The sequence below is a fragment of the Ovis canadensis genome, chromosome 12, assembly GCF_042477335.2.
Source record: "Ovis canadensis isolate MfBH-ARS-UI-01 breed Bighorn chromosome 12, ARS-UI_OviCan_v2, whole genome shotgun sequence".
NCBI classification, from domain to species: domain Eukaryota; kingdom Metazoa; phylum Chordata; class Mammalia; order Artiodactyla; family Bovidae; genus Ovis; species Ovis canadensis.
This window is the reverse complement of record NC_091256.1, coordinates 71,505,771-71,530,114: the sequence shown is the minus strand read 5'-3', so window position 1 is coordinate 71,530,114 and position 24,344 is coordinate 71,505,771. Positions and strand designations below refer to the sequence as shown.

Genomic DNA, 24,344 nt, shown 5'->3' with positions numbered 1-24,344 from the left:
GCAACTAAACAACAACAAGGACATTAACTTTTCTGAAACAATAAAAAGCTAGTGACATAAAATTCTTCTGATTTCACTGAAAGCCATTAACCACCAAAATCAGTTCCTAAAGCCTCCTTCTATTTGGAGACTTCAACTTGTTCAAACTGCAAAAAAATTAATCACCACAGATGTCATGCAGATGAATATACATGTAAAAATTCAACAAGCTATAACCTTAACAGCTACACACTAAAATTAACGCACTAGCTACGCACTAAACTTAATGACCCTTGTTTATAACAGCCAAAGAAAAAAATGCAAAAATAACCTTAATGTCCAAAAACAAGGGACTGGCCAAATAAAATACATAATGTAGCTCTCTGATGAAAATACTCTGTTGCTAATTAAAGATCATGTTCTTAATAGTGTACTACATAGGAAAAATTTTTGTGTAAAACATAAAACAAGAATACCCAAATGATAATGGTCTATATTCAGCTTTATATGATTTTTAAAAAAATATATAGAAAAAAGAAAAACATATTGAAATAGTGATAGTAGTTAACTCTAAAAGAATTGTGAATGCTCTTTATTTTCTTATTTATGTGTGTCTGTTTTCCAAATTTTCAACAAAATAATCATAATAAAAATATTACCTGTAATTTCTAATCACATGCAAAACACAAACCATCCTACTTCAGAACCACCAATGTTTAAAGAAAGTGAGACCTTTTTCCTCTCTTTTCTTCCCCTTCTCTTTGATTTTAGAAGATGTTTTATTCTTATAATGGACATTAGCACAAAAGAAGGTCTAGTTTATTTTTTTAATTCATTCAACAAATATCTGTTCAGTGCCTGCTATATCCCAAGTAATATTCAAAATTAAACAAAAACTAAAAATAAACTTTGCCCTTATAAAGTTTATTTAGAAGAGCTAATGAATAAATTAAAGTAAAACATACTATATTAAGTAGTGATAGTGCTGTGGATAAAAATAAGTAAGATAAAGGGGATTAAGAATATGAAGTGTATTACAATTTTAAATAGAGGGGTCAGGAAAGACTGTATTGATAAGACATTTGAGCAAAGGTCCAAAAGAAGGAGGGAGGAAACCATACAGCTGCCTGGGGGAGAAGGACTCCAGGGCCTGAAGCAGGCCACCCTAGTGTGTTTAAAGAACAGCACAAAGACAAGCAGACTTAGAATAAAGCAGAAGTCAGAGGAATTCTGGTAGGACAAGTCCTGTGATTTTTTAAAAATTTTGAACAGAGAAGTGACATCATTTGAGTCAAGTGTTAAGAGATCACACTGGCTGATGTGTGGAGAACAGACTCACAAAGTGTAAAGGCGGAAGTAAAAAGGCCATTTAGAAGTTTATTGTAATACCCCACGCAAGAGATGCAGATGGTAGTAGTTAAAGCGGTGACGATTCTGTATATATAACGAAAGGAGAGCTGACAGAATTTGCTAATGGAGACATGTGAGATTTGAGAGAAAAAAGGGATCAAGGCTAATGCCAGGACTTTTTGCTGGAGAAACTAGAAGGAGGGAGTTGCCATTAACTGAAAGGGGAAGAGCATGGTGAAGAGCAGATTTGAGGGGAAGAACAGGAATTCAGTTTGGAAATGTTAAGCATCTAAGCCAAAATGTTAAGGCTGTTGAATACATGTCTGGGATTCAAAGAGAAGACTGAAGCTAGAGATACAAATTCATGGACATAGTTGAAGCTGGAGATAGAAATTTGTGAATTGAGACTATATAGATGATGGCATTAAAGCCACAAAACTGAATAGATTCACCTAGGAAATGAGTATAGAAAGAAGAAAGATCCAAGAATGAGCATGCCAACACTTAGAAACTGGTGAGATGCAGGCAGAGAAAACAAACTTATGGTTAACCAAAGGGAAAAGGGAACGGAGAAGGACAAATTGGGACTTTGGGATAAGCAGATACAAACTCCTATATATAAAACAGATAAACAGGATCCTACTGTATTATACAAGGAACTATGTTCAATATCCTATAATAAACCATAATGGAAAGGGATATGAAAAAGTATATTTATATATATATTCTATCTCCAGCTTATATATATATACATATATACACACAAAGCTAGTGGAGGCAATAGAATCCCAGTTGAGCTATTTCAAATCCTAAAAGATGATGTTGTCAAAGTGCTGCACTCAATATGTCAGCAAATTTGGAAAACTCAGCAGTGGCCACAAGGCTGGAAAAGGTCAGTTTCCATTCCAATCCCAAAGAAAGAAAATGGCAAAGAATGCTCAAACTACCACACAATTGCACTCATCTCACATGCTAGTAAAGTGATGCTCAAAATTCTCCAAGCCAGGCTTCAGCAATACATGAACCGTTAACTTCCAGATGTTCAAGCTGGTTTTAGAAAAGGCAGAGGAACCAGGGATCAAATTGCTAACATCCACTACATCATTGAAAAAGCAAGAGAGTTCCCAAAAAAACATCTATTTCTCCTTTACTGACTGTACCAAAGCCTTTGACTGTGTGGATCACAATCAACTGTGGAAAATTCTGAAATAGATGGGAATACCAGACCACCTGACCTGCTCTTGAGAAACCTGTATGCAGGTCAGGAAGCAACAGTTAGAACTGGACATGGAACAACAGACTGGTTCCAAATAGGAAAAGGAGTACGTCAAGGCTGTATATTATCACCCTGCTTATTTAACTTATATGCAGAGTACATCATGAAAAATGCTGGGCTGGAAGAAGCACAAGCTGGAATCAAGATTGCTGGGAGAAATATCAATAACCTCAGATATGCAGATGACACCACCCTTATGCAGAAAGTGAAGAACTAAAGAGCCTCTTGATGAAAGAGAAAGAGGAGAGTGAAAAGTTGGCTTAAAGCTCAACATTCAGAAAACGAAGATCATGGCATCCGGTCCCATCACTTCATGGCAAACAGATGAGGAAACAGTGGGTGACTTTATTTTGGAGGGCTCCAAATCACTGCAGATGGTGACTGCAGCCATGAAATTAAAAGACGCTTACTCCTTGGAAGGAAAGTTATGACCAACCTAGACAGCATATTAAAAAGCAGAGACATTACTTTGCCAGCAAAGGTCCATCTAGTCAAGGCTATGGTTTTTCCAATAGTCATGTATGGATGTGAGAGTTGGACTATAAAGAAAGCTGAACACCGAAGAATTGATGTTTTTGAACTGTGGTGTTGGAGAAGATTCTTGAGAGTCCCTTGGACTGCAAGGAGATGCAACCAGTCCATCCGAAAGGAGATCAGTCCTGGGTGTTCATCAGAAGGACTGATGTTAAAGCTGAAACTCTAATACTTTGGCCACCTGATGCTAAGAACTGACTCATTTGAAAAGACCCTGATGCTGGGAAAGATTGAGGGCAGGAAGAGAAGGGGATGACAGAGGATGAGATTGTTGGATGGCATCACTGACTCACTGGACATGAGTTTGGGTAGGCTCTGGGAGTTGGTGATGGACAGGGAGGCCTGGTGTGCTGTAGCTCACGAGGTTGCAAAGAGTTGGACATGGCTGAGAGACTGAACTGAACTGAACTGAACTGATACACACACACACACACACACACACACACACACACACACAAAACTGAATCACTTTGCTCTGCACCAGAAACTAACACAACACTGTAAATCAACTATACTTCAAATAAATAAATAGAAATTGGCGAGATGAAAGGAACCTGTAAGGGATATCAATAAGGAGGCAAGAGTAAAGTAGCAGCAAAACTAGGACAGCATAATATACTAAAAGACATTATTTTAAGTAAAAGCAACTGGTCAGTTATGACAAATGCTGCTGTAAGTCAAGCTAAATGAGAACTGAGAATGGGCCTTTGGATATAATAATATGGAAGTCAATGGTGACTCTGACAAGTGCAATTTGGTGGAATGGTGCGGTTGAAAGCCTGACTGGAGTGGGTTCAAGTGATAACAGGAGGACAGAGTAGAGAAAAAGGAGTATGACAACCTTTTGAGGAAGTCTGTTGTAAGGGGAACAGAGAAATGGAGCCACAGCTAGAAGGGGATTTGTCGTCCTCAGAGACTTGGAAGTTTTTGTGTATGGTTTTGGGGTCTAGGGAAGGGGGGTTCTCTTTTGTTATTATTGTTTTTAAGATAAGCACAATTACAGCATATTTGTATACTGGTGTGACTGATCAAGTAGAGGGAAATATTAATGATACAGGAGAAAGAGGGAATATTTGCTGAAAATATCAAGAGTACTTAAGAGCGGATGTAATAGGACACAAATGGAGAGACTGACCTTAGAAAGGAGACAGTTTATCCACAGTGAGAGAAGGAAAGAGCAAATGTATGAGCACAGACGTAGCGGGGTGGGGAGATGAGAGAACTGAGCTCTGTCTTCAATTTGCGTCTGTATTTTAGAAAGCAAGGTCATCAGCTCAGAAAGAGGATGGAGAGGTAATATCAGAGATCAGAGGATAAAAGACAGAGTATAAGGTAGATATTTACTATGATAACAAGGATGACTTAGCTACAGAAAACAGTAGTACATTCAGTGGACAAAAAATGATCAAGGTACCCCTCATTCTAGCAAGCGACAAAACAGAATACAAGTCAGAAAGTTATTTTTGAATTTATATTTTATATAAATTTGTGTTTTTCTTGACATTTAGAAAATATGGTCACTCTTTAACATGTTAAAAAAAAAGCAAAAGATAATGCTGGATTAAAAGGCACACAGAATAAGATACAATGTGTGGTACTAGATTGGGTACTGGTTTGGACAACCCAATGTAAAATTCATTTGGGGAATAATTAAGAACATTCAAATAGGAATTGGGTGAGGACTTCTCTGGTGGTCCAGGGGTTAAGACCATGCTTTAAATGCAGGAGTCCCAGGTTCAACCCCTGCTCAGGGAACTAAGATCCCACATGCCACACAGTGCAGCCGAATAAATAAAGTTAAAAAAAAAAAAAAGAATTGGGTAATATATCAGGTAAAAATTTGCTGAAACAAGTATGGATTATTGACTGAAAAAACAGGCTAACAGTATGTACAATACAACTTTGGTTTAAACAATGCACGTATGCACATATACACAGAAAAAATACCCATAAGAATATACACTAAGGTATTTACAGTAGTAATCTATAGGGAGTGAAACTGTGATTTTTTTAAAATTTATTTTTGATTGTATTTATTAATTTTCATAAAAGGCACATGTACTACTTCTATAATAATATAATATCTTAAATCAACTAAAATGAAATTAAAATGCAATGAGATTTATCTTTTGATACATACCCAAGAGCTTCCTAGTAATCAGAACTCTAACAGAAAATGAAATAGAAGAGAAGTTAGAAAACTACAGCCTGTGGGTCAGACCTGGCCCATCGCTTGTTTTAGTATACCCTATGAGTTAAGAACTTTACTTTAAAATTTTTTATGTATTTGATTTACTTTTTAATAGTTTTTAGTGGTGAAAAAACAATAGGAGAATAATATTCTGTAGTAAATGGAAATGTTATAAATTCAGATTTCAGTGTCAGTAAATAAAATTTTTTCAGAACACTGATGTTCTGGTATTGTCCTTGGCTGCTTCTGCACTACAATGGCACACATTGACAAAGGCAGAGTTGTATTAGAAACCATATCTCACCATCTGGCCCTTTATAGAAAAAGTCGGCTAAGTCCCTGAAATAGAATAATAACATTAGGACCTCAGTAGAGTCATTAACATCTAAAAGAGAACTAGACTCACATTACTAACTACTAACTTGGAAAATGCAAACAAAAACCAGATACATTTTCATATTTATAAGACTATAGAAGATATGAGCAAAAGGGAAATCTCATACACTGATTAGAGGATACACTGGTATAACTACTTTGGGGAGTATTTGGTAACATCTAGCAAGACAAGGTTAGAATATGCCATGACTCAGTAATTCCACTTCTAGGTTTTACACCCCTGGAAAACTTTCATACAAGGAGACACAAGATGTGTATTACAACAGTGTGTGGAAGAGTTAATATATACAATGAGCTTTATGTATATTAACTCCTTCCAGAACCGCTATAATTTTAAAAATTTTCAAATTCTTCTAAAAAATTTTATTTCTTGAAAGAAAGTGTGAAGCAAATATGACATAATGGCTAACATTTGGTAACTCACCTGGCATTCTTTTCAGCGTCTAAAAGAGCTTGTGCCAAATCTCTGTGGGCCTTCTCTGCTTCCTTTGTTAATTTTATATCATGTGCCCGAACCAGACACAGTTCCCTGAAATTGAGCAAGCCAATTTTATAGCCATAACTGAAGATTTTGAAAAAGTTTCTGCCTAGGAAATCAGATTTATACTCAGGAATCTTCTCAGTTATCATGCATATATCTCTTCCCAGTTTTTCTGCCCCATAAACCAAGGCAAGAAATCTAGTATTCATTCAAGTGAACTCTAACCAGGTTTAGCAATGGAGTCAGACTGGCTAGAAGAGGCAGAAAGATCTGGAGAGCTCTCTAGAATGGAGTGAGGGCAGATGCTGGCAGCCAAGGCCTTAAGGCTGCTCTATCCTACCCTCTGGCATGTCTATTCTATTGTCTTCATTCCTCCCACTAACATCTAGCCGATCACAAAATGTGATAGCTATGACACATACTGCTTATTCTCTTCGGGATTTGAACCTTAACATCCATAATCATGGCACTGCTCTGTAAACCAGATTAAGATAAGCACCTCTATTTTGAAAGGAAGAACAACTATCAAATATACACAGAGCCCTAGTTTTGTGTTAACCTATGTAACCCATGTCTCTGCATCTCTATCTAGGTCTTTCTGTTCTCTTGCAAAACATGAAATCAGAGTAAGAGAGCCTTTTAATCTCTACTTTCCCTGAGTATCTTTTACTCTCTTTAGAGACAAAGCTTTGATAAGCACAGTTTTTACCTGGTCAGTTCCTCAATCACATTCTTAAAATTGTACAGTTCTTCTAAAATGCGCTGGTCCATCATTCGCTGAGTTACCATGTCTTTGTAGAAGTCGATCATCTGCCGGGCAATTTGGTCAAGCATTTGTACATACCGCTCTCTGCATGAGAAAAAGGAAGACAAGACATCAGGCAGAAAGGAACAGGAGCCAGAAGGTATGTGAGAGAGAAAAGTAATTTTAAGGAAAGAAATAGTGAACAGACACTCATAAAAGCTATGCGCGAAGAACAAGCTAGAGAAAGACCTAGGCTGTGAATTCTTGCCATCTCATGAATAAATTCTGAATGCCGAGTGAATGAACTATGGAGAATTTTAAACAGAGTCATAGTTATTTGGAACATAATGTCTGAGATGTAGAACAAAATAAGGACTTCTTCTATTTCTTCTTCTAATTTAGAAACTCTATGATGATAAAAACTATATCTTACATATTTATTCATTTACAACATCTGACAGTATCTTGAATAGAGTGGGATTTTTATAAATTAAATTCATGAATAAAACCACTTTTCTCAAATTGACCAAAATGTAGGACGCCAACTGTAAGTCCCTAAGTACAGTAAGTAATTTCTCTTGCTTCTGAACAACATCAAACAAAATATTTGGAAATGATTCTAGATGATAAACTATGAATACCATAACTGAGAAGTCTTCATTTATTTTAAAAGTGATCTAGGTATTATATTCTAAAAACTGAGACCCCAGGATTATAATATCTTTGTGTTGGAATAATCATTTGGTTGAATCTCTCACCCACTGACAAAAAGAATTATCCAGCCCTTGCTTACACACTTAAAGTGACAGGGAGTTAATCAGCTCAGTGTGCAGCTCATTCATTGGGAAGCATCAATTTTTAAAACGCTTTCTTTAGGGTTTTCCCTTATGGCGATATAGGAACAACACACTCTGAAGGGCTTTTCCATTAAAACACAACTACAGGACGAACCTAGAGCCTATTGTACAGAATGGAGTAAGTTAGAAAGGGAAAGACAAATATCATATATTAACGTATACATATGGAATCTGAAAGGCAGTACCAACAATCCTATGTGCAGGGCAGAAAAGGAGACGCAGACATAAAGAACAGACTTTTGGACACAGTCGGAGGAGGAGCGGATGGGATGATTTGAGAGAATAGCACTGAAACATACACATTTCCATGTGTAAAGTGAGAGTTTGATGTATGACACAGGGAACCCAAAGCCGTGCTCTGAGACAACCTGGAGGGATGGGGTGAGGAGGGAGGGGGAGGAGGGTTCAGGAGGGAGGGGTTACACGCGTGCCTACTGATGATTCACGCTGATGTACGGCAGAGGCCATCACCATACTGTACAGTAATTATCCTCCAACACACACACAATTATATCCATGATAAAGCATACTTTCTGAAGTATTACCTCACTCGCAGAAAGAAACACAAGCCTCTAGAAATGGAAAAAAACAAAAACAACAACACAAGAGCAACAAACTAAATACAGTAAGCTAACAATGGGGTGGGAAGTGGTAACCAGTAAAAATTATTCACCAGGAAAACGCAAGATTAGAGGTGGCCCAGTAAAAGTGCTAGCGTTGGGTCCCAGAGACCAAGCCTTGGGCTTTCTTCAAAGCAGGCAACCTGGGTATAGGAGGAAGCCAGGATTCCAGGAGAGAAAAAATGCAAATCATCTCTTCAGGAAGCATCCATCATTTATACCCTAAGGATTTCATGGTTAAGATTAGCCAAATTATTAGTCACACAAGCAAAGATTGGAAAACACTCACAATTACACCATCATGAATGAGACTCAGAAGAAACAAAACGGCAAATAACTAATGAACTGATTCGTGACATACATGCTGAAGTATCTAAGGGAAATAAACTGATGTCTGCCTTTTAAGTACACAAAATTGGTGGATAAATATCAGGATGGCTAGATAGATAAGCGATAAAGCAAGAAAAGTATATTAATGGCAGAATCTAGATGTATGTAGGCTCACAGTAAAATTCTTTCCATTTTTATGTGTATATTTGAAAATTCCCATAAAATACTGGAAAAAATAACAACCAGAAAAAAAGTCAGGTGCCTGCATACAAACATAATGTCAACCAAAAATAATTACTGTGGTAGCCCTATTTCTGTGAGTCTTACTCAGCTTATAACCAGTCTGTCAGTTATTCTCCCCTTATAAAAAACAGCTATTATGAACCTCTGTTTCATATGAAACCCTCCTTCTACAGCAACAAGCCTGAGAGACAGTTGCATGAAAAGACACACACACAAGCTGATCAGAAAGACATAAAGCAGAAAACTAGTGATAAACAGACGGACAAGCAAACAGCTAGGGGCTGATAGAGAGTATTTCTGGGGCATGCGAGGTGTTACCATTTGCTGGGGATATCTACTGGATCCTCCCAAAATCTTGTGAAACAGGGAGGACTCTGTAAGATACCAGCCTGAGGACAACAGATGTCTTCCTCATTGAAGGTGAGGCCTAGTTCTTCAAAATAAACTCCTACCACAACAAAATAGTGGACATTAGATTATGCTGAACCGACAAAGTGTTTCACTATTCCACAAATACATAATGAATGTTCCCAGCAATCATCCTGAAACCTCATGGTTTATCCCCACCTACTGTGTATTCTTCAGTCCAACTCTACCCTATTCTAAATTCTTAGCTTTGAAGCCCTGTGTGCTGTGTTTAGTTGCTCAGCGTGTCCAACTCTTTGCAACCCCATGGACTGTTGCCCACCAGGCTCCTCTGTCCATGGGGATTCTCCCGGCAAGAGTACTGGAGCAGGTTGCCATTCCCTTCTCCAGGGGATTGTCCCAATCCAGGGACTAAACGCAAGTCTCCCACACTGCAGGATTCTTTACCCTCTGAGCCACCAGGGAAGCCCATTTCAAGCCCTGTTCTGATCCTATTGCTGGCATTTTGAAGTTAGTATTTTTGTCTCCTTAGCGTCTGACTCCATTTTTGTTAAAGAATTCTGGCTTTGATTTCCCTGTCTCTTTCTGTCTAGACTTCCTGGAACAGGGGCCCACCCTATTTTGGCCTGTAAAAGCTAACTCCTAAAATCAGCTGGAAGAGTTCCACTCACATCAATTTCTCACTAAAGAAACTTTGGATACCGTCATCTAGTTCCTCTCCAACTGATTCCTCATCTGTCCTTCCTGACTTTGTTCTTGGAGTGACAACTCAGCCTTCATTTGTCCCCATCCTCATTCTGATTTGGCATTCTGCAGCTCTTGGTGGTGTTCCAACAGCTTACTCCTTAGCATTCTAATCCTGATCAGTCTCCTGCTAATGGCTTTGCTTCTAGTTAATGAGTAGTGTCACACAGGCACACTCTGTTTCCACAAATCAGACAGCGGACAAATAGGGCACATGTATACTGTTAATTCCCATTCAGGAGACGCAGATAATCAGAGAGATCTGATCATGTGCCTATGGTTCCAGGGCAAGGAAGCTGCAGATACGTAATCAGAACCCAGTATTCTACTACTCCTTTCAGCTTTTGGAAAGTACCATAGCCATAAGGAGAAGAATTATAGTCCTAATAGTATTTATAATCATAATCTATCATAATCATTTGTACTGAGCACCTACTTACTTCCGTGCTCTCATTTAAACCTCACCACAATTCTGTGAAGCATCTTAAGGCCTGAACCATAGTAGACACTCAGTAAATATCATTTACAAGTGAACAAAAAGACAAATGAAAATTTTCACATAGCTATTATCTTCATTTAGAGATAAGAAAACTAAGGCATAGATTTTTACCAAAGTCATACACCTAGATGATGATTTAAAACCAGACTGGTCTGTCTTCAGAATCTATCTTTTTCTACGTTTTCACATAGCATTTCACTCCCCATCATAAAAGAAGAGGGTGTCAAATATCCCAACAGAAATCAACTTAAGGAAGTTCTCAGATAATATACTTTTACTATATAAAATAGAATAGAAATACACTTGGGTCCCTTATTATCAACAGAATAGAGACATATATTTTTGTGATTTTCTGAAAAACAGATATAAATATAATTCCAATACAAAATTCAGGAGGAAACTGGCATACTCCAGTAACAGCTCGAACCTGATTTTGGACAGTAGTTCTCCTCTATCTGCACAGTCCACACTGACTTGTCGAATCAGTTCATGAAATACTGTGTTATAAATGGTCTGTTCCTTCTTCAGTATATGAAGCAGTTTGTGCATCTGGCAAAAGATAAGGAAGACAATCAGTATTTATTATAGTCTTGCCAGTAAAAGACATCCTAGGGGGTAAGCACTCGGAAGTTTTAGTGTAAGTTTTTGAAATACCTAGATTAATTTGCTCACTTACATTTTTCTTTATAAACATATATAAAAATGATACATCAATAAATCTAATCATGTACCTCTTTATACGATGCACTGAGAAAGTCACAATATTACTACTATGTTATACCAGCCAAAAATACATAGCCTGAATTGAATAATTACACATCAGACAAACCAAAATTGAGGAACATTCTGTAGATATCAAAGCTAAGAAAACCAAAGAACAGTTTCAGGAACATGACAACTAAAAGTACTGTGTGACCTGGGATCCTGAAATAGAGGGGGAAATAGCTATAAAAGCCATTACAGGTACAGTTAATAAAATTTGAAACTTGAATATGAACTGTAGTAGATAATATTTTCATATCAACATTAAATTTCCTGATTTTGATAACTATATTATAGATATATAAGAGAATGTCCTTATTCATAGGAAACATACCCTAAAATGTTTGGTGATAAAGATGCATGAAGTTGCCAGCTTACTCTAAAATGATTCAGGAAAACACCCATACACATGGAGGATGTATACAGAGAGAAAGAGAATGATAAAGCCAACAGGGCACAATGCAAACAATTAACGAATCTGGGTAAAGATTACATAGCAGTGCCTTATACTGAACTTGTCTATAAATTTCAAATTCTATAGAAATAAAACTACAAAATAAAAGAGAAATAGCCCCATAAAGAAAAAAAAATCTATATCTATATAAGACTGAAAAAGCCCTCTCATTAGGTGCAAAATAAAAAGTACAAGTGGTAAGAAACCATGGTTTAATTGGCAGTGTTTTTTAATGGTACATGAAATACAAGGGTTTTATAATCAATGGTGCCTTATATTTGGTTAAATATAATAACAATAATAAAAAATTATACAGTGTTTACCACATGTCAAGCATTGTCCTAAGCACTTTACATTCATTATGTCATTTAATCTCCACAACAACCTTATGAGGTAAATAGTATTATCTGTAATTTACAGATGAGAAAATCAAGGCACAAATACATTAAATGACCTGCCCAAGGTCACCAGCTAATAAATGGCAGGGTCAGGATTCCAATCCAGGCATTTTACTTCCAGAGCAAGTGCTCTTAACAGTTTTCACTGATGTTTGCACTTACCTTGGTTGGCCCTGTATATTCCTGATTTTCCACACCAGCCCTCTCTAGCATAGTGTCCATCACATCATTCAGTTGGACCACTTCTATTCTCTTATTAGGTTTCCTAAAAGATTTAGACGGCAGATTTATATAATTAATGTTATAAAACGTCATGCTCAAAAGGAACATAATATGTATAAAGAAAATGTACATACTATGGAACATTAATGGCATTTTAAAGCATTATACCTGTACGTACTAATCTTGTGGGATATCATTAATACAGTAAAACAAAATACAAAAACAAAACAAAAACCAAAAAAAATACAAATAGTATGATCCTCTTTTTCATAAAAGAAAATAATGTTCTGTTTTCCTCCCTCAAAAAAAATTTTATATACCTACTGTGTAAGACTATAACACAGAAAAACGTGGAGTGATAAACATGATGCTGTTAATATTGGCTACAAGTTGTTAATATTGGCTAACAAGGTGTTAATACCAGATACTTCACAATCAAAAAGAAAATGGAAAAGGATAGATAAGAAAAAAAAAAAGCCTATAGCAAAATGGAGAAATACTAATAGTTAAATGTAGAATATAAAGGTATTTTATATATATTTAGTAATCCCACTTAAAAGACTTGAAACCAAGATTTCAAAGAGAGGGACTTCCTGGTGGTCCAGTGAATCCACAGTTCCACTGAAAGGGGCACAGGTTTGACTCCCAGTCAAGGAACTCAGAGCCTGATTGCTGCATAACATGGCCCCTGACCCCCAAAAAAGGGATCTCGGAGAGAGATTAGCACTCCAGGTTCACTGAAGCTCTATTCACAATAGCCATTGAAGCTCTATTCACAATAGCCAAGATGTGGAAACAGCCTAAACGTCCGTCGATGAATGAATGAAGAAGTATACACACACACACAGGAATATTATTCAGCCTTTAGAAAAAAGAAAATACTTCACTATGTAACAACATGAATGTACCAAGAGGATATCATGCTAAGTGAGATAAGCCAGTCACAGAACAAGCACTGCTTGATTCCATTTACATGAGGTACCTAAAATGGTCAAACTCATAGAATCAGAGAGTTTAACAGCAGTCTGCAAGGGCTGTGGGGAGGAGGAAATGAGAAGTTGCTAATCAAGGGCATAATATTTCAATAATGCAACGTTCTAGAGTATTGCTGTATAACACTGTGCCTATAATTAACAACACTGTATTTCACCCTTACAATTTTATTTTTTTTTACAATTTTATTAAGGGGGTAGATCTCATATTAAATATTCTTCCCACAATAAAATTTAAAAACAAGAACAAAAAAAAAACATTTAAAATGGTAATTTTTTAAAAAAGTGTTTTCTGGCACTTTGATGTTATTATAAATATGTAAAGAATCAATATGCAGTTGGACAAAGAAAGCACTGATTAAATGACAGAAATGTAGGCAACCATTGTCTTGGGTTTCTATGATAATTTTGTTATTTTTGTGTAATAAACTATCAATAAAAAGGAAAAAATATATAGTTATTCTTTCTTAGAAACATTCTCAAAATAAACTGTACTTACATGGATGGGAAGAGCAATAACCTATTTTCGCTGTCTGTGAGGAGGGTAGTGTATTTGCTGCAATAAATAAGACAGGGAAATGCTATTGTAAGAAAACTGTTTGGCCTATTTATCACATAAGAAAACATGAAAAACTTAAGATCTCACAGAATTGAGAAGCTTGGAGACAATCAGAAAGGTCCATTGTTTTACACACAAGATCATACTTATATAGCCTTAGACATCTACAGACACAGATACTTAGATTTAAAACATTTAAGTAAAAGAGCATTAATCACATTTTCCAATATATCACAATACAAAAGTTTCTTTGGCTCATTAAAAAAAATGACCTATCAAAGGTGGAAGAATGTTCTAAGAACACCGAAGTCAACAAAGTTAAGTGACTAAACAGGTTACAAAATTAATAAGAACTAGAGATGAAACCAAACCCAGTTTTCCTGATGCCCAACATACACATTTGTCGCCTGGAAGTACGTGCCTATACCTAAGTGGGCATCACGATGAGAATCACATGGCAAGTCTTCAAATTCATTGCTATTTATATATCTTTTTTCTTCCTCCAGTTGAAAAACATTTACTTTGTTTCTGCCCCCTACTGGAACACAGTTGGTTAATAAGGTCCATTTTCAGAATTAAGATTCGCGAAAAATATTCAGGGACTGTAAAGGCTCAGAATAGTTTCAAATGTGAGTGTGTGAGAGGGACTAAAAATAATGATACCCTGGGAGCAATGAGTACACCTAGCACCCAGATCTTGGTTTCTAAGAACTCTTCTCCAAGAAAAGGAAAACAGTACTTCTCGAAGAAGTGACTCATAGCTCATTTCAGAGCTGGAGTTGGGAAATCCAAGATGAACCTGAAAATCTCCCTGAGCCTGAGAATAAGAGAAAACGGGCACGTGCCTAAAGAACACAAGAGCCAGCTCCTTTGAGAGCTGGCAAAATCAGGAAAAATCATTAGCAAAATCAGGAAAAACTTGAACATCAATGATAGCAAAGAAATATGACTCACCAAAAAAAAAGGGAGAAATCTATGAGTCTATATTGTAAAACAGCAACTAGTACATACAAGAATGATGGAGCTAAAAAAGTCATCAACAGGATAGCGTGTTGTAAGGAAACACACACTGAAGTATTTGGTGGCAAAATGTTATGAAGGCCTCCAACTTACTCTTAAATAGTTTAAGAGTGTGTGTATGTATGTATTAAAGCAAATAAAGCAAAATGTAATTACTCAGTGAGTCAGGAGAGAGTATATGGGAGTTCCTTGTCTTATTTTGTAACATTTTTGTAACTTTAAAATTATGTAAAAAATTAAAAGTCACCCCCCAAAATGAGTTGCATTTAGTTCCCTTTGGCACAATACTGTTCTGAAACCCACCATTATAACGAAATGCCACATAACATATGTACTGGATAAGGTGAAATGAATGACAGCTTCTGGATATTTTACTATAAAAACTAGTCCACAGTTTTAGTTTTTCAAATTTCAAATTATGAAGCATTCAAGTGTTGTTTCCGAAAATAAAACCATTTTCAAACTCATAAAGCAGGAATCAAAGAAAACTGGAAATGACTAGTTTGAAGTCTGGAGTTAAGCCCTAGAGCATGCATTACGAGGTTTCAACTTAGAGGGATACTTTCCTTTGTCATTGCTCAAAACCATTTCTAAAGAGGAAGCAAGCATTCAGAACAAAGATCTAATTTTTTTCATTCAAAATTAAACAATAGGAAAAAGACAGAACAATTTAATCACAAAAATCTCAAAATTTTAAAAATTGAAATATAACTGATTTACAATATTATGTTACTTTTAGGTGCATAGCAAACTGACTCAGTTATATTTATGTATTTTTTTCAGAATATTTTCCATTATAGGTTATTACAAGATATTGAAGATATTACAGGATGTTGAATATTTTATAATCGCACAGTTCCCTGCACCATACAGTAAATTCTTGTTGTTTCAAACTCTTTTAAGTAAGACATTTTTCATTAGGTTTTGATACCTTCCTTAAATTTTATTAGCATGTTAAGCCGAACGTTTACTCATTTCATTGTAGATATTGACTAGGAAAAGGCTCCACTGGTGGTTCAGTGGTAGAGAATCTGCCAGCCACATGCAGGAGACACAGGCTCGATCCCTGGGTTGAGAAGATCCCTTGGAGAAGGAAATGGCAACCCACTCCAATATTCTTGCCTGGGAAATCCCATGGACAAAGAGCCTGGCGGGCTACAGTCCATGGGGTCACAAAAGAGTAAGACACAACTCAGTGACCAAACAACTGCCTAGGAACATGAGTGAATTGCTCAGGTTCCTCTATGTCTAGGAAGCAGGAAACAGCTCAACTTGTCAGATATTCAGTATATACCCCAGTACTCACTCATCAAAACACTCTAAACCTGAAACTCCTGTATTTGACACAATATGAAATTCTTCAGGAATCAATGTATCTGTTAGTTTCTTTGGCTTAAAAAGAAAGAACAAGAATAAAAACATTAGATGAGTCATATAAATCCTAATTGCTATCCCAAAAGGATACTATTTATTAAGAGATTTTGATTAGAGAAATAACAACACTTAGTAATATGGGTCATGGCAAGGAATAATAAACTTTTAGCAGAAAACAGGTTAAAAAATTAACCATGAATTAAAGAACAATCTTGGTTTTAGTATTAGATAACAAAGAAATCTATTGACTTGAAAATTGAAGAGTTATTTCAAATTTACCTTAGCAACCTGCCAAAAATAAGAATTCTACAACTTTTTTTTCTGCCTTTTCTTAAATTGAAATCTAGCTGATTTATGATGTTGTGTTACTTTTAAGTACTCTACAACTTTAAACTGTGGGTTTCTTAAAAAAAAAAAAAATCTAGGCTCCTATACTGTATTTTCAAGATTAAATAGTTGTAGTTTGGAAAACTGCTTAAGATACATTTGATCTTCTCCCAGTAAATTCCCTTTTCTAGAAAAAATTAGAAAAGTGCCATGAAAAAATTAGAAAACCTAAACAATGCAGGCCGTTAGAGTTTCCCATGGCTTTATATTTTGAGGATTTTTTTTTTTTTAGGTAGCGGGAGAGGAAGTTATTTTTCAAATACTTGATTTACCTTATGAGGTACAATGACACCATCACGTGACTGCAGTGCATGGTGCGTTCGTGGGGGACAAACCGCACTCTCCCTCGTCTCTCCTTTAACGTATTTAACATCATACAGAAAAGAAATATCCCTAAGATTAAAAAATACAAAATAAGTTTTTTGTTTGGCTACTGGATAAAAGTGGGTAATGCCCACACACATCCTTCTAGTGGGTAAAAAGGGACACAAAACTGGTCTCCTTACCTCATACTTTACTTAGAAGGCTGAGGCATTAGGGTTTTTCCCCACATCCTTCCTCTTCTCCACCTCAAACTTCTTTCTCCTTTCCTTCAACCTCAGGTTAAGATGTATTCTATTCCCCAGGATTATTTCCTCCACTTCAGTCCTTCATTTCATCTTTGCCCACATCCTTGGGGATCTCATTCCATCAATTATAATTTCTGTGTATTTCCTTTTCTCTTGGAACATTCCCTCCGGTCTATAACTCAGGTTGTTTCTGCTTCTAAAAATCTTCCCTTGACTGTGCACTGTCATCAAGTTACCTTCATCTGCCTCGCACTTTCTGCTCAACATTAGACTTTTTACAATTTTCCTGCAATTCTGATTTCATTCCCATCTCTCTGCTGAAATCATGCTCCAGAAAGCTAAGGATGTCTTTCTACAGTTAAGTCACCAGCTCTCATCTTCCACTCTTCTTCTGGGGTATTTTCCAGGGTTGATCACCTCACTTTCTAAAAACACTCTCCTCTCCCCTGCCCTCTGTATGACCGGACTCCCTCGGTTCCCTCGTCCCACCCACTCCTTCTTGGACATCTCTGTGACCTCCTGCCTGCCAAATGGAAATGTTCCACAATATCCTAGCCTCATTCCGCTGCGCTTTCCCTACACAGTCTCCCTTGGCTATGCTATCAAATCTCACCTTATCACACTTGTTACTTCTAGATACTTCTAGTAACTTCTAGTTACTAAATATTTCTCCTGCATTCTAACGTGTCATCCTTCTGTAATCACTAATTCTGTCAGTTAGCACCACCACTCTACTCATCAAAAATCTCAGCATCCATGATTGATTCTGTCCCATCCTTTGTCCTCAATATCTGTCACTAACACTTACTGATTTTATCGTCACCCTCCTCTTATCTCTTACCAATGCCAAATCAGGGTAACCTTTGCCACGTGGACATTTCAGAGAGGCCACTATCCTGTCTTACCTACTACAGATCTCACATTTTAAAAATTGCTACTTAGATGTCATTTGACATTAACATTTTAATGTCACATTATTGCTGCACTCAGAGCTAATAATTTTTCAAAAGTACTTCAAATATCTCATAACTACTAATTATTAAATGGTAATGATTAAAGTCATGGTCCACTGGCATAAAATAAAGTACCGATACTTATGACACCAGAGCCCCAGAACAGAGAAGTCCATAGCCTAAATTTCTGCCACTTTTTCTAGCACTGAGACATAACTGAGGAATAACAGCTTATATTCACACAGCAGTAACAGCAGTGTACAGGTTTACAAGTGCCCTTGCATTCATTATCTCATTCATGCTTTCTATATCCCTGGGAGGTACACGAAACGGAGTGAGTCTGTTATTCCCTTTTTACAAATAAGAAACTGAACTCAGAAAAACCAAATAATCTACCCAAGTATTAGTAACTGTAAACTCACTATTAAGTGGTATTTCAGTAAGGAGCATGGCAGGAGTTAAGTTTGTTTTTTTGTTTTTTTTTTTTTTGAGGGAGTAAGTTGATAAATGAACGACACACAGAAAATTAGGAGACCACCATCTTCACAGGGAAAATACTGACACTTTGGATATTTTTAGGAATGATATAAAAACAAATATAACTTGCTGATTTGATCATTTCCTTGACGGTGGTGCAGTGGTAGGGAATTTGCCTGCCAGTGCAGGAGGCGCAAGAGACCTGGGTTTGATCCCCGGATCTGGACGATCCCCTGGAGTAGGAAATGGCAACCCACTCCAGGACTCTTGCCTGGAAAACTCCATGGACAGAGGAGCCTGGTGCACTACAGTTCATGGGGTTGCAAAGAGTCAGACATGACTGAGCGACTGAGCACACACACGTGTAAAGGTTAAGGGTTTGCTCTGAGGAAAACCAGGGGCTAAGCACTTACTTTTCAAGTTTTTGCATGTCATAAAACTATGTTACCTAGCTCTTCTCAGAAGTGCAAATTAAAGAGGCCCTAAAGACATTCTGCCTGATACTGTCCCTCCTGCTAGGGTACAGTAAGGAACAGGAGAGTAAGGGGACAAGCACACAAAGGCACACGAAGGCAAATTTAAATGAGTGAAACGTCAGAAGAGCCAGCTTCCATTGCCATCCTACCGATAATAGTCATACACAAAAGGTAGACCCATGCCCTCTCCAGATGGCACGCTGGTTCATTAAAGATACTTTAAGATTTAAAACTATGATTCTGTGATTTTTCCAGTTCTGCTCCTCCCAAGGAAATCATACAAAATGAGATAATGACTCTGTTCATCTGCCTCTACCCCACTATCTTCCTTCTTTACCTTCCAGCTCCCGTTAGGGAAACTGGATGGTCAATCAGGAATTTGAACTTATTTCTTCGGACAGGGTTATGCCAGACATGGTCGACTGAGCGAGGAAGAGTACCCTGGGGGAAAGAAAACAACCATGAGTACACAGCAGAGGGCGCTCTAGTCAAATGAAATCTATTCTTAATCATTTTTGAGTACATTAAAGGCATTTGGATACTGTTTAGAAAAAGTGTAATTCTTATTCGATAACAAGAAGAATTATCATTGAAACTAGAACAACTTAATAGTGAAAGAAAAATATCAAGACTCCGGGCTTCCCTGGTGGTACAGTGGTTAAGAACCTGACTTGCAATGCAGGGCACAAGGACTTCCCAGGCTGGGGAAGATCCCACAAGCCTCGGAGGACCCAAGTCCGGGCTCCAAAACTACTGAGTCCAGTGCTTGAGAGGCCAGGAACCACAACTAACAAGCCCACATGCAGCAACCAGTGAAGCCTGGGCACCCTAGAGCGTGCGCTTGGCTATGACCGAGGGGCTACTGCAATGAGAAGCCTGCGTGCTGCAAGGAGAAAGTAGGCCCCGCTCTCTGCAACTAGAGAGAGCTCACATGCAGCAATCAAGACCAAGTCAGCCAAATAAATAAACAAGTAACTTTTTTTTTTTTTAAAGAAAAACATCAAGACTAAGACTAGTAATGATCATTTAGGTAAATCACACAGAAACAGGTTAATGGATATACTCATGTATTTCCTTGAAAGTATTCATGCAAAATATTTTAGTTTTCAATCTAGGAAATTAATTTTAAAATATCCTTAAGACAATCTGGAATATAAAACATTTTAAATAAATACTTAATGAACTGGATGTCAAGATAAATGTTCCCAAGTACTTTATACACACACACACACACACACACACACACACTCACACACACACACACACACATATACATACACACCTTTGGAGTTTTAATTTTCTTAGGAGGCAGTAAGTTTTCAGGACAAGGACCAGCATTGGCCGCATTGGTCAGAGAAAGCAGAACTTCCTCAGGGATGAACTCATTTTGAAGGGAAGTAGGAAGGGGTTTTGACCGATCCACCAAAATTTTTTTCTCCTTTAGTTCAGGAAGTCCTAAGAAAACAATGGGAAAGAAAAGCTTACTGTATTTTTTTGTTGTTGTTGTTGTTAGTTAGTTAGAGATTTCCAGGCTGTCTCATCAATCCTATATATATGTTGCTGACAGAGAGACCCATTGCCTCTGGTTGTCAAGAATAGCAACAATATTTAAAACACTGTATCATCTAGTCAAGAAAAAAAAACAACTCATACTGTTTGCCCTACTCATGTTACCGAAATCACAAATCCGTGTGTCCTATGCACAGTGAAGCCCATCGATATTAAACGTTAATGTTTGGAACAGAGAAAGGTTTATTACAGATTCACATGAGGAAATGGGTGGCTCATACCCTAAGAACCCCAAAGTTACGGAAAGCTTTCAGCAAGTCCCTTTAAAAGCAAAAGGGGAGGGATGGGCGTGGTTAGTTGTTGCAGACTTCTCAGTGTCAGATTCTTTGTTCTTTAAGTCTAGTCATGGGCAGGTAGTGATGTTCCTGTAAATCTCTACCAGATGAATGGTATTCTCTGACCTGACAAGGAAGAACAAGGTTACAGGGTATAACTTTCACCCTCCAAGGTCGCGGTCCCGGCTAAGAGGAGACAGAGCTCAATTGGCAGCTCCCTCAGGGCCAGGTTCCCACACGCTGCCCAGCTGTCATCCCTGAGGGAGCCAGGCATCCAGCCCAACCGGCCCTCATTCTCTTCAGGCCGCCCAAATGGGGGAGACCAGGTCTCACAGACCTGAGGGAGCCAGGCATCCAGCCCAATGGGCCCTCCGTCTCCTCAGGCCGCCCAAATGGGGGAGACCAGGTCTCAGAGACCTGAGGGAGCCAGGCATCCAGCCCAACCGGCCCTCTGCTTCCTCAGGCCGCCCAAATGGGGGAGACCAGGTCTCACAGATTGCAACCCAGGCAGACAGCCACTGCTCTTAGGTCACAGAGACAGGGAAGGGAGAATCTCACTGCTGCCTCAAGGCCTGGACCAAGGCTAGTGGAGGGCCTTGGTGAGGGCTCTGGAGCCCCACAGGCTGTTCCCCGGGCCCTTCAGCTCACCCCCTGGCCCAAACCTGGGTAAGCTGGAGGGCCTCCGGGAGAAGACCTGTATCTGTCTCTTACCTCACTCTCCACCTGATGACCACATCACTGATCCTTGATTGAATCACTTCCCCAGTGATTCCTCATTGACAGCTATCAGTGGGTCACTGCGGTGCTGACCAATGGCTGAGAAGGACAACTGACAATCCTTCACTAATAGTTGGTTGCTTGCAAGCAGGGCTCACTAAGGCAGCAAGCAACGGCTGAGCAAGACCTGTTGCCTAGTAACAGGGTGTGGAGTAATGAGGCACAGTAATGGCTGGCTGCTAAGGGCTGCGCTCATTCTGCTCTGTTACACTCACATCAGATATGCGTTCAGAAACTCATGTACAATGATAAACCTCCATTACTCCAAATTCAAAACTGAAAACAACTCACTTAACTTGATCAGTTAACTGGGATAGCATAAGGATGATGGGAATGTCTATTTACCCTTTGATGTGAAAATCACAAAAGAAATTTCTTCAAAACTGTCAAATTACTTAGTAATTTTTTCTATCTAAGTTCAAAGGTGAAAATTCAATTGGAAAATTTATAGAGTGGAAGGGATTTGAGTTGGATTTAACAGAGAATTGCGATTGTTAGAAATGAAAAGAGTAGAATCAGTTCAGTGCAGTTCCCCAGCAGTGTCCAACTCTTTGCAAGCCCATGAACTGCAGCACGCCAGGCTTCCCTGTCCATCACCAACTCCCAGAGCTTGTTCAAAAACAAACAAACAAAAAAAAGGAGTAGAATAATCTGAGCAAATTAGTAAGGTACACTCGGTACAAAGAATGTTCTGAAGAGTTCAATGAGGGCAGATGATTTATAAAGAGAAGGTGAACACCTAATATAGGAAAAGTCTCCTATGTAGTTAGTCAAGGAGGGCTGGGCTGTCACTCTTCTTAAAGAACTCTCCACTAATCTATGCTTCTCACATAGCATGGTTTAATTTTTGTAAGGATGTATCATGCTTTATTGACCATCAGAACACCTGAAGTTCACATTACCAAATCTTTACCTCTTGCGAGTTTGGGATGGAGTCAGAATATCAGAATAAGAAAAAAAAAAAGGTAAGTGGATTTTAGCAGAGTCTCTCCTAAAAACAAGATGTAGGTGAGCTGGAGGAGCCTTTAACATAACAAGGGGAGAAATGAGTCTGGCAGATTCTTATCCTAGAACAGATCTGCACGTCTATATATGAATGAAAATCTTATGTAAGTACCTTCATTCAGAGTAATTACTAAAACCTGATACAAAGTCTTGAGAAGACTCTTGAGAGTCCCTTGGACTACAAGGAGATCCAACCAGTCCCTTCTAAAGGAGATCAGTCCTGGGATTTCTTTGGAAGGAATGATGCTAAAGCTGAAACTCCAGTACTTTGGCCACCTCATGAGAAGAGATGACTCATTGGAGAAGACTTTGATGCTGGGAGGGATTGGGGGCAGGAGGAGAAGGGAACGACAGAGGATGAGATGGCTGGATGGCATCACTGACTCGATGGACGTGAGTTTGAATGAACTCTGGGAGTTGGTGATGGACAAGGAGGCCTGGTGTGCTGTGGTTCATGGCTTCCCAAATAGTCCGACAGGACTGAGCAACTGAACTGAACTGAACTGATACAAACTAGTTCCTTAACAAAGAAAAACCCCCCAAACCCCAGAAAGTACTGTTTCAAACCACCACTGGTACTTAAAATGGGTTGAATTTAGAACAACATAAAACTCATCAGCATTTGAAAAAAAAATTACAATCCTTACGCGGAGTAGGACTGCAAAATATTATAAAAGGCAAGGCTTTTTATTTTATTTAAACAAGTATATTAGTAAAACAAAACTAATTAAAGTATCTGAAATCTCAGATTAAGGAAAAAAGTGAATGGTTGTGATTTCTGATTATGGTCATGATTACTTATGCCTTGACGAACGTTACCTGTCTCTTCCTTGGATGCAGAGATTTTCAAGTTTTTGCCCTCAGGTGTTGACGTGGAGGGTGTTTTCGGGAGTGACATTATAAGCAATGCCTAGCACTCTCTGTAAATAGTTGAAATACCCCTCTGGAAAGCTAATCTACAAACCTATCACCGGCATGCAGTACTGGGATTTGGCAGAGTTGCAACACAGACCTGCAGGGAAAAAAGAGAGACATAGAAGGGAAGGGAGGGAGGGATACCCGTTTAGTGTTCATGCTAAATTTGGAGTTTACAATTTATCTACCTTGGGTTTTCTTTGGGGAGATTTCTGGGCTCTCCCAAGATATCTGATGCAACTAAAATACCTGGGCCCAGGCCGGGAAGAACACGCTGGGCCCACCCCTCCGACCACCGGCACCACCTAAGGGCGCCCCTGGCTTCCCCATAGGCCGCCCTCGCGCTCGCAGCTTCACCGACTCGAGGTCGGGCAGAACTCGACCTCGTTTCTGCCGTCAGAAGTGATGGGAAACGGACACTTGCAACCCGTACCCGTAAATTGTGTTTCCCGCCAGACATCTTGTTGCCACGCCTTTCCCGGGACGCCTTCGTGTTGTCATGGAAACCCAGGACCCCGCGCCTTGGCAACCCTCAATGGCAGCTGCCTT

At 38.4% G+C, this 24,344-nt stretch overlaps 1 protein-coding gene across 1 annotated transcript in view; it reads right to left on the bottom strand.

Annotated features, from left to right (window-relative positions):
• AXDND1 (axonemal dynein light chain domain containing 1) overlaps positions 1–23,778 on the bottom strand; it is a 73,488-nt gene extending 49,710 nt beyond the window's left edge. The window contains exons 1-10 of the mRNA XM_069546187.1: positions 23,700–23,778; positions 20,537–20,709; positions 19,592–19,695; positions 17,052–17,172; positions 16,325–16,410; positions 13,939–13,995; positions 12,388–12,490; positions 11,039–11,160; positions 6,917–7,057; positions 6,151–6,255 (exon numbers count right to left, since the gene is read on the bottom strand). Coding sequence (XP_069402288.1) covers positions 6,151–6,255; positions 6,917–7,057; positions 11,039–11,160; positions 12,388–12,490; positions 13,939–13,995; positions 16,325–16,410; positions 17,052–17,172; positions 19,592–19,695; positions 20,537–20,709; positions 23,700–23,778 — 1,091 coding nt within the window. The remainder of the gene's footprint in view (positions 1–6,150; positions 6,256–6,916; positions 7,058–11,038; positions 11,161–12,387; positions 12,491–13,938; positions 13,996–16,324; positions 16,411–17,051; positions 17,173–19,591; positions 19,696–20,536; positions 20,710–23,699) is intronic.
• Between the last annotated feature and the right edge of the window lie 566 nt (positions 23,779–24,344).